The sequence below is a fragment of the Bos indicus x Bos taurus genome, chromosome 3 (genome assembly GCF_003369695.1).
Source record: "Bos indicus x Bos taurus breed Angus x Brahman F1 hybrid chromosome 3, Bos_hybrid_MaternalHap_v2.0, whole genome shotgun sequence".
Classification (NCBI taxonomy): domain Eukaryota; kingdom Metazoa; phylum Chordata; class Mammalia; order Artiodactyla; family Bovidae; genus Bos; species Bos indicus x Bos taurus.
The window spans coordinates 11,026,532-11,039,102 of NC_040078.1; the positions used below are offsets into that span (position 1 = coordinate 11,026,532).

At 41.8% G+C, this 12,571-nt stretch overlaps 1 protein-coding gene across 2 annotated transcripts in view; it reads left to right on the plus strand.

Annotated features, from left to right (window-relative positions):
* SPTA1 (spectrin alpha, erythrocytic 1) overlaps positions 1 to 12,571 on the plus strand; it is an 87,651-nt gene that overhangs the window by 26,357 nt on the left and 48,723 nt on the right. For both annotated transcript variants that reach the window (XM_027529097.1, XM_027529105.1), the window contains exons 17-18: positions 9,458 to 9,701; positions 11,676 to 11,798. In XM_027529097.1, coding sequence (XP_027384898.1) covers positions 9,458 to 9,701; positions 11,676 to 11,798 — 367 coding nt within the window. The remainder of the gene's footprint in view (positions 1 to 9,457; positions 9,702 to 11,675; positions 11,799 to 12,571) is intronic.

A 12,571-nucleotide genomic window follows, 5' to 3' on the forward strand; every position in this document is an offset into this window, starting at 1 on the left:
GAGTTTATACTCCCTTTGTGTGTTTCCTGTCTAGAGAATATCCTTTAGCATTTGTTGGAGAGCTGGTTTGGTGGTGCTGAATTCTCTTAGCTTTTGCTTGTCCGTAAAGCTTTTGATTTCTCCTTCATATTTGAATGAGATCCTTGCTGGGTACAGTAATCTGGACTGTAGGTTTTTCTCTTTCATCACTTTAAGTATGTCCTGCCATTCTCTTCTGGCCTGAAGAGTTTCTATTGAAAGGTCAGCTGTTATCCTTATGGGAATCCCCTTGTGGGTTATTTGTTGGTTTTCCCTTGCTACTTTTCATATTTGTTCTTTGTGTTTGATCTTTGTTAATTTGATTAATATGTGTCTTGGGGTGTTTTGCCTTGGGTTTATCCTGTTTGGGACTCTCTGGGTTTCTTGGACTTGGGTGATTATTTCCTTCCACATTTTAGGGAAGTTTTCAACAATTATCTCAAGTATTTTCTCCTGGTCTTTCTTTTTGTCTTCTTCTTCTGGGACTCCTATGATTCAAATGTTGGGGCGTTTAACATTGTCCCAGAGGTCTCTGAGACTGTCCTCATTTCTTTTAATTCATTTTTCCTTTTTCTCCTCTGATTCATTTATTTCTACCATTCTATCTTCTACCTCACTAATCCTATCTTCTGCGTCTGTTATTTTACTATTTGTTCTCTCCAGAGTGTTTTTGATATCATTTATTGCATTATTCATTATATATTGACTCTTTTTCATTATTTATAGATCTTTGTTAAACCTTGCTTGCATCTTCTCAATCCTTGTCTCCAGGATATTTATCTGTGATTACATTTTGTTTTCAAGATTTTGAATCCTTTTCACTATCATTATTCCGAATTTTTTATCAGGTAGATTCCCTATCTCTTCCTCTTTTGTTTGGTTTGGTGGGTATTTATCCTGTTACTTTACCTGCTGGGTATTCCTCTGTCTCTTCATCTTGTTTATATTGTTGTGTTTGGGGTGGCCTTTCTGTATTCTGGCAGTTTGTGGAGTTCTCTTTATTGTGGCGTTTCCTCACTGTGGGTGTGGTTGTATGGATGGCTTGTAATGTTTCCTGGTTAGGGAAGCTTGTCTTGGTGTTCCGGTGGGTGGAGCTGGATTTCTTCTCTCTGGAGTGCAATGAAGAGTCCAGTAATGAGTTATGAGATGTCATTGGATTTGGAGTGACTTTGGGCAGCCTGTATATTGAAGCTCAGGGCTGTGTTCCTGTGTTGCTGGAGAATTTGCATGGTATGTCTTGCTCTGGAACTTCTTGGCCCTTGGGTGCTGCTTGGTTTCAGTGTAGGTATGAGGTGTTTGATGAGCTCCTGTCGATTAATGTTCCCTGGAGTCAGGAGTTCTATGGTGTTCTCAGAACTTGGAGTTAAGCCTCCTGCTTCAGGTTTTCAGTCTTATTTTTACAGTAGCCTCAAGACTTCTCCATTTATACAGCACCATTGATAAAACATCTAGGTTAAAGATGAAAAGTTTCTCCACAGTGAGGGACACCCAGAAAGGTTCACAGAGTTACATGGAGAAGAGAAGAGGGAGGAGGGAGTTAGAGGTGACCCGAGTGAGATGAAGTGGAATCAAAAGAGGAGAGAGCAAGCTATCCAGTAATCACTTCCTTATGTGCGCTCCACAGTCTGGACCACTCAGAGATGTTCACAGAGTTGTATAGAGAAGAGAAGAAGGAGGAAGGAGACAGAGGTGGCCAAGAGGATAAAGTGGGGAATCAAAAGGATAGAGACAGATCCAGCCAGTAATCAGTCCCCTAAGTGTTCTCCACCATCTGGAACACACAAAGAGATTCACAGAGTTGGGTACAGAAGAGAAGGGGGAGGGATGAGATAGAGGTGACCTGGTGGAGAAAAAGGAGAGTCCAAAGGGGGAGAGAGCAGTCAAGCCAGTAATCTCATGCCCAAGTAAAAATGGGCACTGAAGATTGGGTTCTTAAAGGTACAAAATTGATAACAAATACCAAAAAGCAAAGATTAAAAATCTAGAGTAGAGGCTGGATTTTCAAAAGTACATTAAAGAAAAAAAAAAAAGTCACAAAAATTATATAAAAAAATATATATATATATGAAGTTTGCTTTAAAAAATAGGGTCTCTTTTTTTTTCAAAGCAATAGTAGGTTATAAAAATGAAAATAAAGGAGTAATAGAGGATTTAAAAATTAAAAAAAAAGAATGATAGTAAAAATAATAAAAAATATATCTAGGACCTTCTCTGGTGTGGGCAGTGTGGGGTCAGTTCATTTTTGGATAGTTTCTTGGTTCAGCTTATATTTCTCAAGATCTATAGGCTCCTTACTATGTAGTCGGTACTAACTACAGGGTTTTAATCTATTGCACCTGTCACTTCCAAGGCGGTTCCCTCTGTTTTAGCTTCTTCTGCTTGCTGGTCTCTTCAGTGTCTAATTTCCACCTTGACACAAGGGGGCGGTGGTGGACACTTTTTTAGGCTCACTTGTTCAGCCATGTTGTGGGGAGGGAGGGATGCTGCAAACAAATAACACTGGCGTGTGCTCGAAAAGTCTCAGTCACACTGGGCCTGCCCCCACTCACGGTGCGTGTGACCTCTCTACCCACACTGCTCAGGCTCTAGGTTCCTCCACTGGGAACCATCTGAGGCTGGCCCTGGGCTACATGCACCTCCCAGGTCTAAGCTGCTCAGGTTCAGGCACTCAAGTAGTCCTGAGAGGTGCAGACTCGGTTGGGCCTGCATTTTGTGCCCTTCCCAGGCCCGAGCAGCTCAGGTGATGAGGTGTTTGGCGAGCACAGTCACTGCAACTTATCGCCTCCCCCATCCCTGCCACTCGGTTTTCTGGGTGTACAACCTGTGCACCTTCTCAGGCGGATGTTGACCTTCCAGAACCCCAAGAAATCTTAGTTAACAAAGAATCCTGCTTGCAGTTTGGTAGATAATGCCTCTCTGGGGCTGCAATTGCCCTCTTCTGGCTCTGGCTGCTTGTCACCAGAGGGGGATGATCTGCAGCGGGCTAGCTCTGTTCAGTCCTTTGTTCTGTGAGCAGGCCTGACGGTGTCTTCCCTGCTAAACCGCTTCAGGCATGTCTGACTCTGTGTGACCCCATAGATGGCAGCCCACCAGGCTCCCCCATCCCTGGGATTCTCCAGGCAAGAATACTGGAGTGGGTTGCCATTTCCTTCTCCAATGCGTGAAAGTGAAAAGTGAAAGTGAAGTCGTTCAGTCCTGTCTGACCCTCAGCGACCCCATGGGCTGCAGCCTACCAGCCTCCTCCATCCATGGGATTTTCCAGGCAAGAGTACTGGAGTGGGGTGCCATTTAGGTTAGGGCTTTTTGCGTGGTAGCTATCCCACAGTCTGGTTTGCTAGCCCAAGTTAGTTCACTCAGATTGCCCTCGCGGCATTCAGGCCCAGTCCTTACTCTAAGCAGTGCAGCCCACACCTCCGTGCCTAGCTCTCGCTTGCTAGTGGCAGGTGCAGGCGTCTGCATTGCTTCTCCGCTGGGGGAGTTACCGTTGGGCACGTAACCTGTGGGTTTTAATTATTTATTTATTTTTCCTCCCAGTTATGTTGCCCTCTGTGGTTCCAAGGCTTACCACAGACTCGACAGTGAGAGTGTTTCCTGGTATTTGGAAACTTCTCTCTTTTTAAGACTCCCTTACGGGGCGGAACTCCATCCCTACCTCTTTTGTCTTTCTTTTTGTCTTGTGTATTTTTTCCTATCTCCTTTCAAAGGCAATGGGCTGCTTTTCTGGGTGCCTGATGTCCTCTGCCAGCATTCAGAATTTGTTTTGTGGAATTTACTCAGCGTTTAAATGTTCTTTTGATGAATTTGTGGGGAGAAAGTGGTCTCCCTGTCCTATTCCTCTGCCATCTTGTGACCGCCTCCAGACTATTTTTTTAAGTAAATTTATCCAGTAAGTTTTTAGAGTATAGAGGTTACTGAGTCCAAGCTCGTCACATAACAGGCCAATGAATCCAAGAGATGAGATGTTGCGGCAAGGAAGAGACTTTAATCGAGGAGCCAGCAGACTGAGAAAATGGTAGGCTGGTGCCTCAAAATAGCCATCTTATTGGGGTCTGGGTGTCAGGTTCTTTTATGGATCAGAGAGAAAGAAGCAATGAGGAACTAAAGTCAAAAGGCAGAATAGAGAGGGAGAGACAGTGGGGAAGTAAATTGAAAGGGTCTTCAGTCTTGCAAAACATCTCCAAGAGAATTTCCAGCCTGCAGAAATGATGGGTTAATCTCTTCTATTCACAGGTGGGCAGGGACAAGCTATCTGTCAGTAAGCTGAACAAAGGCACTTTAGTTTACAGTCATGCGAAGGGGCAGGGTCCTCCAGGAAAGCCGTTAAGTATGATTATAATAACAAAAGCAATGAAAAACAAGTCAAAGAACAGTTTCCAACATGGAGTCAAATTGGTTTCCTCCCTGCAGCAGAGATACTCTATGTGAGTTTCTAGAGAATTCAGTGGAAATCAACTTCTAGTTGACTCAATTTCTCATCCCAGAATCCAAGCTTGTATTGTATTGAGAGCAGTTAATATTATCAAGCCTTATGTACCAGAAGGTCTGCGGACTACTGCTCATGATCCTCAAGCTAATTTCAAGTTAATTTCTTCTATTTGGTAGTGGTTTTAGCATCTGAAAACTTCAGGAAATATGCATCAGATATTATCTGACTACTTCAGAAAGGAGCTAAACAGAAGGTATGGGGGAGGGATTTGTCCCAGGAAGGCGTGTAGGGTCCTGCTTGGTTATACTCCTAGTTGTAGTAGAGGCTAAGATACAATGCTTGCAAAAGAAAATTTAGATATGGACTATCAAAGCTGGAAAAGGTCATAAGTATTCTCTCAGTTCAGTTCAGTTCAGTCGCTCAGTCATGTCTGACTCTTTGCGACCCCATGAATTGCAGCACGCCAGGCCTCCCTGTCCATCACCAACTCCTGGAGTTCACTAAGACTCACATCCATCGAGTCAGTGATGCCATCCAGACATCTCATCCTCTGTCGGCCCCTTTTCCTCCTGCCCCCAATCCCTCCCAACATCAGAGTCTTTTCCAATGAGTCAACTCTTCACATGAGGTGGCCAAAGTACTGGAGTTTCAGCTTTAGCATCATTCCTTCCAAAGAAATCCCAGGGCTGATCTCCTTCAGAATGGACTGGCTGGATCTCCTTGCAGCCCAAGGAACTCGCAAGAGTGTTCTCCAACACCACAGTTCAGAAGCATCAATTCTTTGACGCTCAGCTTTCTTAACAGTCCAACTCTCACATCCATACAGATGCTCTAAAGTCTTTATTGTATACATGAAGAAACTAATATTGCAACATGTGGAGAACTGGATAAAATAGCAACTGACCCTCAGCCAAGTCTATCTCTTTAGTCTGAGGCATCATGCACTGCCTTAGTTTTCAAATAGTACAGTTCAGTTCAGTCGCTCAGTCGTGTCCGACTCTTTGCAACCCCATGAATTGCAGCATGCCAGGCTTCCCTGTCCATCACCAACTCCTGGAGTTCACTCAGACTCACATCCAATTGAGTTAGTGATGCCATCCAGCCATCTCATCCTCTGTCATCCCCTTCTGCTCCTGCCCCCAATCCCTCCTAGTATCAGTCTTTTCCAATGAGTCAACTCTTCGCATGAGGTGGCCAAAGTACTGAAGTTTCAGCTTTAGCATCATTCCTTCCAAAGAAATCCCAGGGCTGATCTCCTTCAGAATGGACTGGTTGGATCTCCTTGCAGTCCAAGGGACTCTCGAGAGTCTTCTCCAACACCACAGTTCAAAAGCATCAATTCTTTGGCACTCAGCTTTCTTCACAGTCCAACTCTCACATCCGTACATGATTACTGGAAAAACCATAGCCTTGACTAGACGGACCTTTGTTGGCAAAGTAATGTCTCTGCTTTGGAATATGCTATCTAGATTGGTCATAACTTTCCTTCCAAGGAGTAAGCGTCTTTTAATTTCATGGCTACAGTCACCATCTGCAGTGATTTTGGGGCCCAGAAAAATAAAGTCTGACACTGTTTCCCCATCTACTTCCCATGAAGTGATGGGACCAGATGCCATGATCTTCGTTTTCTGTATGTTGAGCTTTAAGCCAACTTTTTCACTCTCCACTTTCACTTTCATCAAGAGACTTTTGAGTTCCTCTTCACTTTCTGACATAAGGGTGGTGTCATCTGCATATCTGAGGTTATAGATATTTCTCCCAGAATCTTGATTCCAGCTTGTGCTTCTTCCAGCCCACAGTTTCTCATGATGTACTCTGCATATAAGTTAAAATAGCAAGGTGGCAATATACAGCTTTGACGTACTCCTTTTCCTCTTTGGAACCAGTCTGTTGTTCCATGTCCAGTTCTAACTGTTGCTTCCTGACCTGCATACAGGTTTCTCAAGAGGCAGGTCAGGTGATCTGGCATTCCCATCTCTTGAAGAATTTCCACAGTTTATTTTGATCCACACAGTCAAAGGCTTTGGCATAGTCAATAAAGCAGAAATAGATGTTTTTCTGGAACTCTATTGCTTTTTCCGTGATCCAGCGGATGTTGGCAATTTGATCTCTGGATCCTCTGCCTTTTCTCAAACCAGCTTGAACATCTGGAAGTTCACGGTTCACATATTGCTGAAGCCTGGCTTGGAGAATTTGAGCATTACTTTACTAGCATGTGAGATGAGTGCAATTGTGTGGTAGTTTGAGCATTCTTTGGCATTGCCTTTCTTTGGGATTGGAAGGAAAACTGACCTTTTCCTGTGGCCACTGCTGAGTTTTCCAAATTTGCTGGCATATTGAGTGCAGCACATTCACAGCATCATCTTTCAGGATTTGGAATAGCTCAACTGGAATTCCATTACCTCCACCAGCTTTGTTCGTAATGATGCTTTCTAAGGCCCACTTGACTTCACATTCCAGGATGTCTGGCTCTAGGTGAGTGATCACACCATCATGATTATCTTGGTCGTGAAGATCTTTTTTGTACAGTTCTTCTGTGTTTTCCTGCCAACTCTTCTTAATATCTTCTGCTTCTGTTAGGTCCATACCATTTCTGTCTTTTATCGAGCCCATCTTTGTATGAAATATTCCCTTGATATCTCTAATTTTCTTGAAGAGATCTCTAGTCTTTCCCATTCTGTTGTTTTCCTCTATTTCTTTGCATTGGTCGCTGAGGAAGGCTTTCTTATCTCCTTGCTATTCTTTGGAACTCTGCATTCAGATTCTATATCTTTCCTTTTCTCCTTTGCTTTTCACTTCTCTTCTTTTCACAGCTATTTGTAAGGCCACCTCAGACAGCCATTTTGCTTTTTTGCATTTCTTTTCCATCTGGAAGGTCCTGTACAATGTCACGAACCTCAGTCCATAGTTCATCAGGCACTCTATCAGATCTAGTCCCTTAAATCTACTTCTCACTTCCACTGTATAATCATGAGGTATTTGATTTAGATCATACCTGAATGGTCTAGTGGTTTTCCCTACTTTTTTTCAATTTCAGTCTGAATTTGGCAATAAGAAGTTCATGATCTGAGCCAATCAGCTCCTGGTCTTGATTTTGTTGACTGTATAAAGCTCCTCCATCTTTGGCTGCAAAGAATATAATCAATCTGATTTCAGTGTTGACCATTTGGTGATGTCCATGCGTTCTTCTCTTGTGTTGTTGGAAGAGGGTGTTTGCTATGACCAGTGCATTTTCTTGGCAAAACACTATTAGTCTTTGCCCTGCTTCATTCTGTATTCCAAGGTCAAATTTGCCTGTTACTCCAGGTGTTTCTTGATTTCCTCCTTTTACATTCCATTCCCCTATAATGAAAAGGACATATTTTGGGGGTGTTAGTTCTAAAAAGTCTTGTAGATCTTCATAGAACTGTTCAACCTCAGCTTCTTCAGCGTTACTGGTTGGGGCATTATGATATTGAATGGTTTGCCTTGGAAGCGAACAGAGATCATTCAGTCATTTTTGAGATTGCATCTGAATGAGATTACTTCATTTCAGACTCTTTTGTTGACCATGATGGCTACTCCATTTCTTCTGAGGGATTCCTGCCCACAGAGGTAGATATAATGGTTATCTTAGTTAAATTCACCCATTTCAGTTTATTTTATTTCACTGATTCCTAGAATGTCGACATTCACTCTTGTCATCTCAAATAGTACAGTGGTACCATAATCATGATGACAATTATGATGCTTTAAAATCTCTGTATTATACAATGTTGTTTTTCGAAGTTAAACTGTCCTAAGAGATGAGAACAGTTGGCTAGTAGAAGATTTTAATTTTAACTCTCTATGGAGTCTTTAATTTTTTATTGAGAAGTGAGTATACACTCTAAGAAGCTATTGATAATCATTGGTTTGTTCCAAATAGAGGAGAGATAGAGCAAACCCTGTGTAGGTTGAGCACAGAATGGCAAACTAAGATAAATAAAACAAATACATGCTATACATACATCTTTTAGAATAACTTCTTTTATCATCAACTGCCCATCCAAACAACAAAATGAAACAAGCAGAAAACAAAGCTTCTGGATACTGTGCTACTGCTAGACAGTCATAGTTGACCTCGTTAATAAAGATGAAATGAATCTCTTGTATCTATTTTACTGTGCAGTAATATGATTAAAATTTTATTTCTAGGAAGATTCTTCAAACTTCTGCTTCTGTTTTTCTCCTTTCTCATGTATAAGTCAAATGGGAACAGTTATTTCCTTAGATTTGTACAACCAATAGCCAAAGAAAAGCCTTTGAATTTATCTTTTTGGGGTTCTGACACTTATCTTGCAGAGCCACATTTCATCTCACAGGCATTGTTCCTGCTCTGCATCAAACAATAATAGCTCTTTATAAAGGACAAGAAAGGAGTTGGAAGGGGGACTGTGATAGAAAAAGCCTCCTACTCTTCTTTGGGGCCTTGATTTAGCAACACTCCCAATCAAAGAAGGCTTTGTAGTTCTGGTTTCCCTGATTTCTCTGGTGCCCTCTATAAATATTTTGTCCTTTCTAGCACATGACTTTGGGGCTTCCCAGTGGCTCAGTGGTAAAGAATCCACCTGCCAGTGCAGGAGATGTGGGTTTGATCCCTGGGTGGGGAGGATCCCCTGGAGAAGGAAATGACATCCATTCCAATATTCTTGCCTGAGAAATTCCATGGATAGAGGAGCCTGGTGGGCTACAGTCCAAGGTATTGAAAAAGAGCCAGACATGATTTAAACAACCACATGTTATTTCAGAACTATTTTTCTATAAATAGCTTTTGGCATAATGAATTGGTTCTTAGTGTAGCAACTTCTCCCACTCTATTTCACTGATTTGATTTAGAAGTTTAAACACAAGCACATATGGGAGCTGATTCTCCTTATCACTCCCTGCCCAACACCAACCCCCCACCCCCACCCCAGATACCAGATACCAAACTCTCATTCTTTTCTTATTAAATGATGGAACTTTCTGACCCCCTTTCTATTTCTCCCTTAGGATCAGGTGGACACCCTCACAGACCTGGTGACATATTTTGAAGAAATCATCCATCCCGATGCTGGGAACATACGGGAAAGGCAAGAGTACCTGGTATCCCGGTTTGAAGCCCTGAAGGAGCGACTGGCCTACCGGAAGAATAAGCTCATTGACCTTTTCTACCTGTACCAGATCCAAAGAGATACAGAGGATGAGGAGGCCTGGATCCAAGAGACAGTACCCTCAGTGGCTTCCACCTACCTTGGTTAGTAAGTCATACAGCACCAGCAGGCAGAGCCAGAAGAAGAAGACCAAGGTCTACAGATGGTTTGAAAGATCAGGGGCACAGTAACTAAGTTTATTCTCAGCTTTTTCCCCTTAGACACTTGAAAAATTTTCAGGCTTTCAAAGACAAAAAAAAAAAAAAAAGATTTTATAAAAATGTATATGAGAAGTTTACCTCCCAAAACCAAACATGAAGAATGCCACAGATTTAAGGTCTCTGGGAAGAGCTAAAGTATGACCAGCTTTTTGCTACTTGCTCTAACTTAAGTTATTGTTAAGGTCCTTGGCTGAGTGGTCATGGTTAATGTTTGAGGTACCAAGTGTTTCTGTCTACGTTGTCAGTAGTTCCCTTTTATAAGGGGAGTTTTCACAAGGATATATTAATATATCAGCTATTACAAAGATAAAAGGAATGAAACAGCAGATATAGTACATTTTTTTTCCTTTTGAAGCTATTTGTTTACCATTGTTAAAGCCAGGACACTTGCATTGAAATAGGTAAAAAAGTGCACACAGATATAATGTAAACTTAATTTACATATATTGGTCACATCTGTGAGAGACTGGACCATGATAACAGGAGGAACTAGTCTGGGAAAACTTCCTAGAAGAGAAAAGATATCTTTGAAGGAGAGATGAGCATAGAGATTTGCAGACATTTAGTGTGAAGTATACAGAAAATGAAGATCATGGCATACGGTCCCACCACTTCATGGGAAATAGATGGGGAAACAGTGGAAACAGTGTCAGACTTTATTTTTCTGGGCTCCAAAATCACTACAGATGGTGACTGCAGCCATGAAATTAAAAGACGCTTATTCCTTGGAAGGAAAGTTATGTCCAACCTAGATAGCATATTCAAAAACAGAGACATTACTTTGCCAACAAAGGTCCATCTAGTCAAGGCTATGGTTTTTCCTGTGGTCATGTATGGATGTGAGAGTTGGACTATAAAGAAAGCTGAGCACAGAAGAATTGATGCTTTTGAACTGTGGTGTTGGAGAAGACTCTTGAGAGTCTCTTGGACTGCAAGGAGGTCAACCAGTCCATTCTGAAGGAGATCAGCCCTGGGATTTCTTTGGAAGGAATGATGCTAAAGCTGACACTCCAGAACTTTGGCCACCTCATGCGAAGAGTTGAATCATTGGAAAAGACTCTGATGCTGGGAGGGATTGGGGGCAGGAGGAGAAGGGGATGACAGGGGATGAGATGGCTGGATGACATCACCGACTCGATGGACATGAGTTTGAGTGAACTCTGGGAGTTGGTGATGGACAGGGAGGCCTGGCATGCTGCGATTCATGGGGTCACAAAGAGTCGGACATGACTGAGCGACTGATCTCATCTGATCTGATACAGAAGAAAATTTTGGAGGAAAGAGAGGTGAAGCTTGGGTGGGAGACAGGGAGGATGAAGTAGCTGGATCCAGAGACTTTAGAAGAAGGAGGAAATTAATACTATGTAGTTTTTATTGTGTGTTTGTTAATGTTAACCAATGGTGAGGCACCTTTTGTAAATTATTTCTAATCCTTACAAAGAAAGTTGCAGAACAGTTAGTTTAGATGAGTTACTAACTTACTGGTACCCATAGAAATTAGTAGGAGGAAGAGCCTGCTTTTTATACTGCAGTGTGCTGAAAGAAATTGGTTGCATGATATATTGAAAGTTTGAGCTGAAGGGTTACTTGCCTTTCTACCTATCATCCAAAGAGAAGAGTGATGCATTCTTCATTTTCTGTAGAATAATAAATTGAAATTTCTTAGTACAAAGAGGCAAGGGGAAGAACAAATCCAAGCAGAAATAATTAATTCAGACAATGTAAATTTTAGGAAGCCTGCTTAATGAATTCAATGGGAAGAACTTGTAGGTCCAAGAGTTAAAAGGAAGTAGAATAACGTCTTCTTATTCTGTGTACTGCAACTATGACCTTGAATTTTTTATTTTTTATCTCTAGGCAAAGACCTGATTACCTCCAAGAATCTTCTGAACAGACACCATGTCATCCAGGCTAATATTGCCAGCCATGAGCCACGCATCCAAATGATTACAGAGAAGGGAAACAAAATGATAGAGGAAGGCATGTATGATTCAAATTTAAATGACCAGCAACCATTTTGCCAAATTTAGGGGAAGAAGTTTTTCTAACTTTAGAGCTTCATTCCTTTGTCTACATTGATGCTTTTACCTGTATAATTTTCCTTTTAGGTGAAGTTTCTCTAACATTTCCTCATAGTGAAGTCCTGCTAATAATAGATTCTCTGGGCTTTTTCTTTAATCTAAAAGACTTACTTTTGCCTTCATTTTTGAAACACATTGTCACTGGATACAAATTTATTGTTTGACTGTGTCTTTAAGTATTTTAAAGATGCTGCTGCACATCTTCTAACTTGCATAGTTTCTGGTGAGAAGCCTGCTCTCATTCCTGTTTTTGCTCTTTTGTATATAATGTCTTCTTTCCTCTGATAGTTTAAAGCTTTTTATCACTGACTTTTACCAACTTGGTGTAGTTTTCTTTGTTTCTACAGCTTTGCAGAAACACAGATCCAGAACTTCTTGGATATGTTTTATTTTTGTTCTTCCAGGGAAGCTTTTATTCTGGAACTAATTTAGACGATTCAGTTCAGTTCAGTTCAGTGGCTCAGTCATGTCCGACTCTTTGAGACCCCATGAATTGCAGCACACCAGGCATCCCTGTCCATCACCAACTCTGGGATTTCACTCAAACTCATGTCCATCGAGTCAGTGATGCCATCCAGCCATCTCATCCTCTGTCGTCCACTTCTCCTCCTGCCCCCAATCCCTCCCAGCATCAGAGTCTTTTCCAATGAGTTAACTCTTCGCATGAGGTGG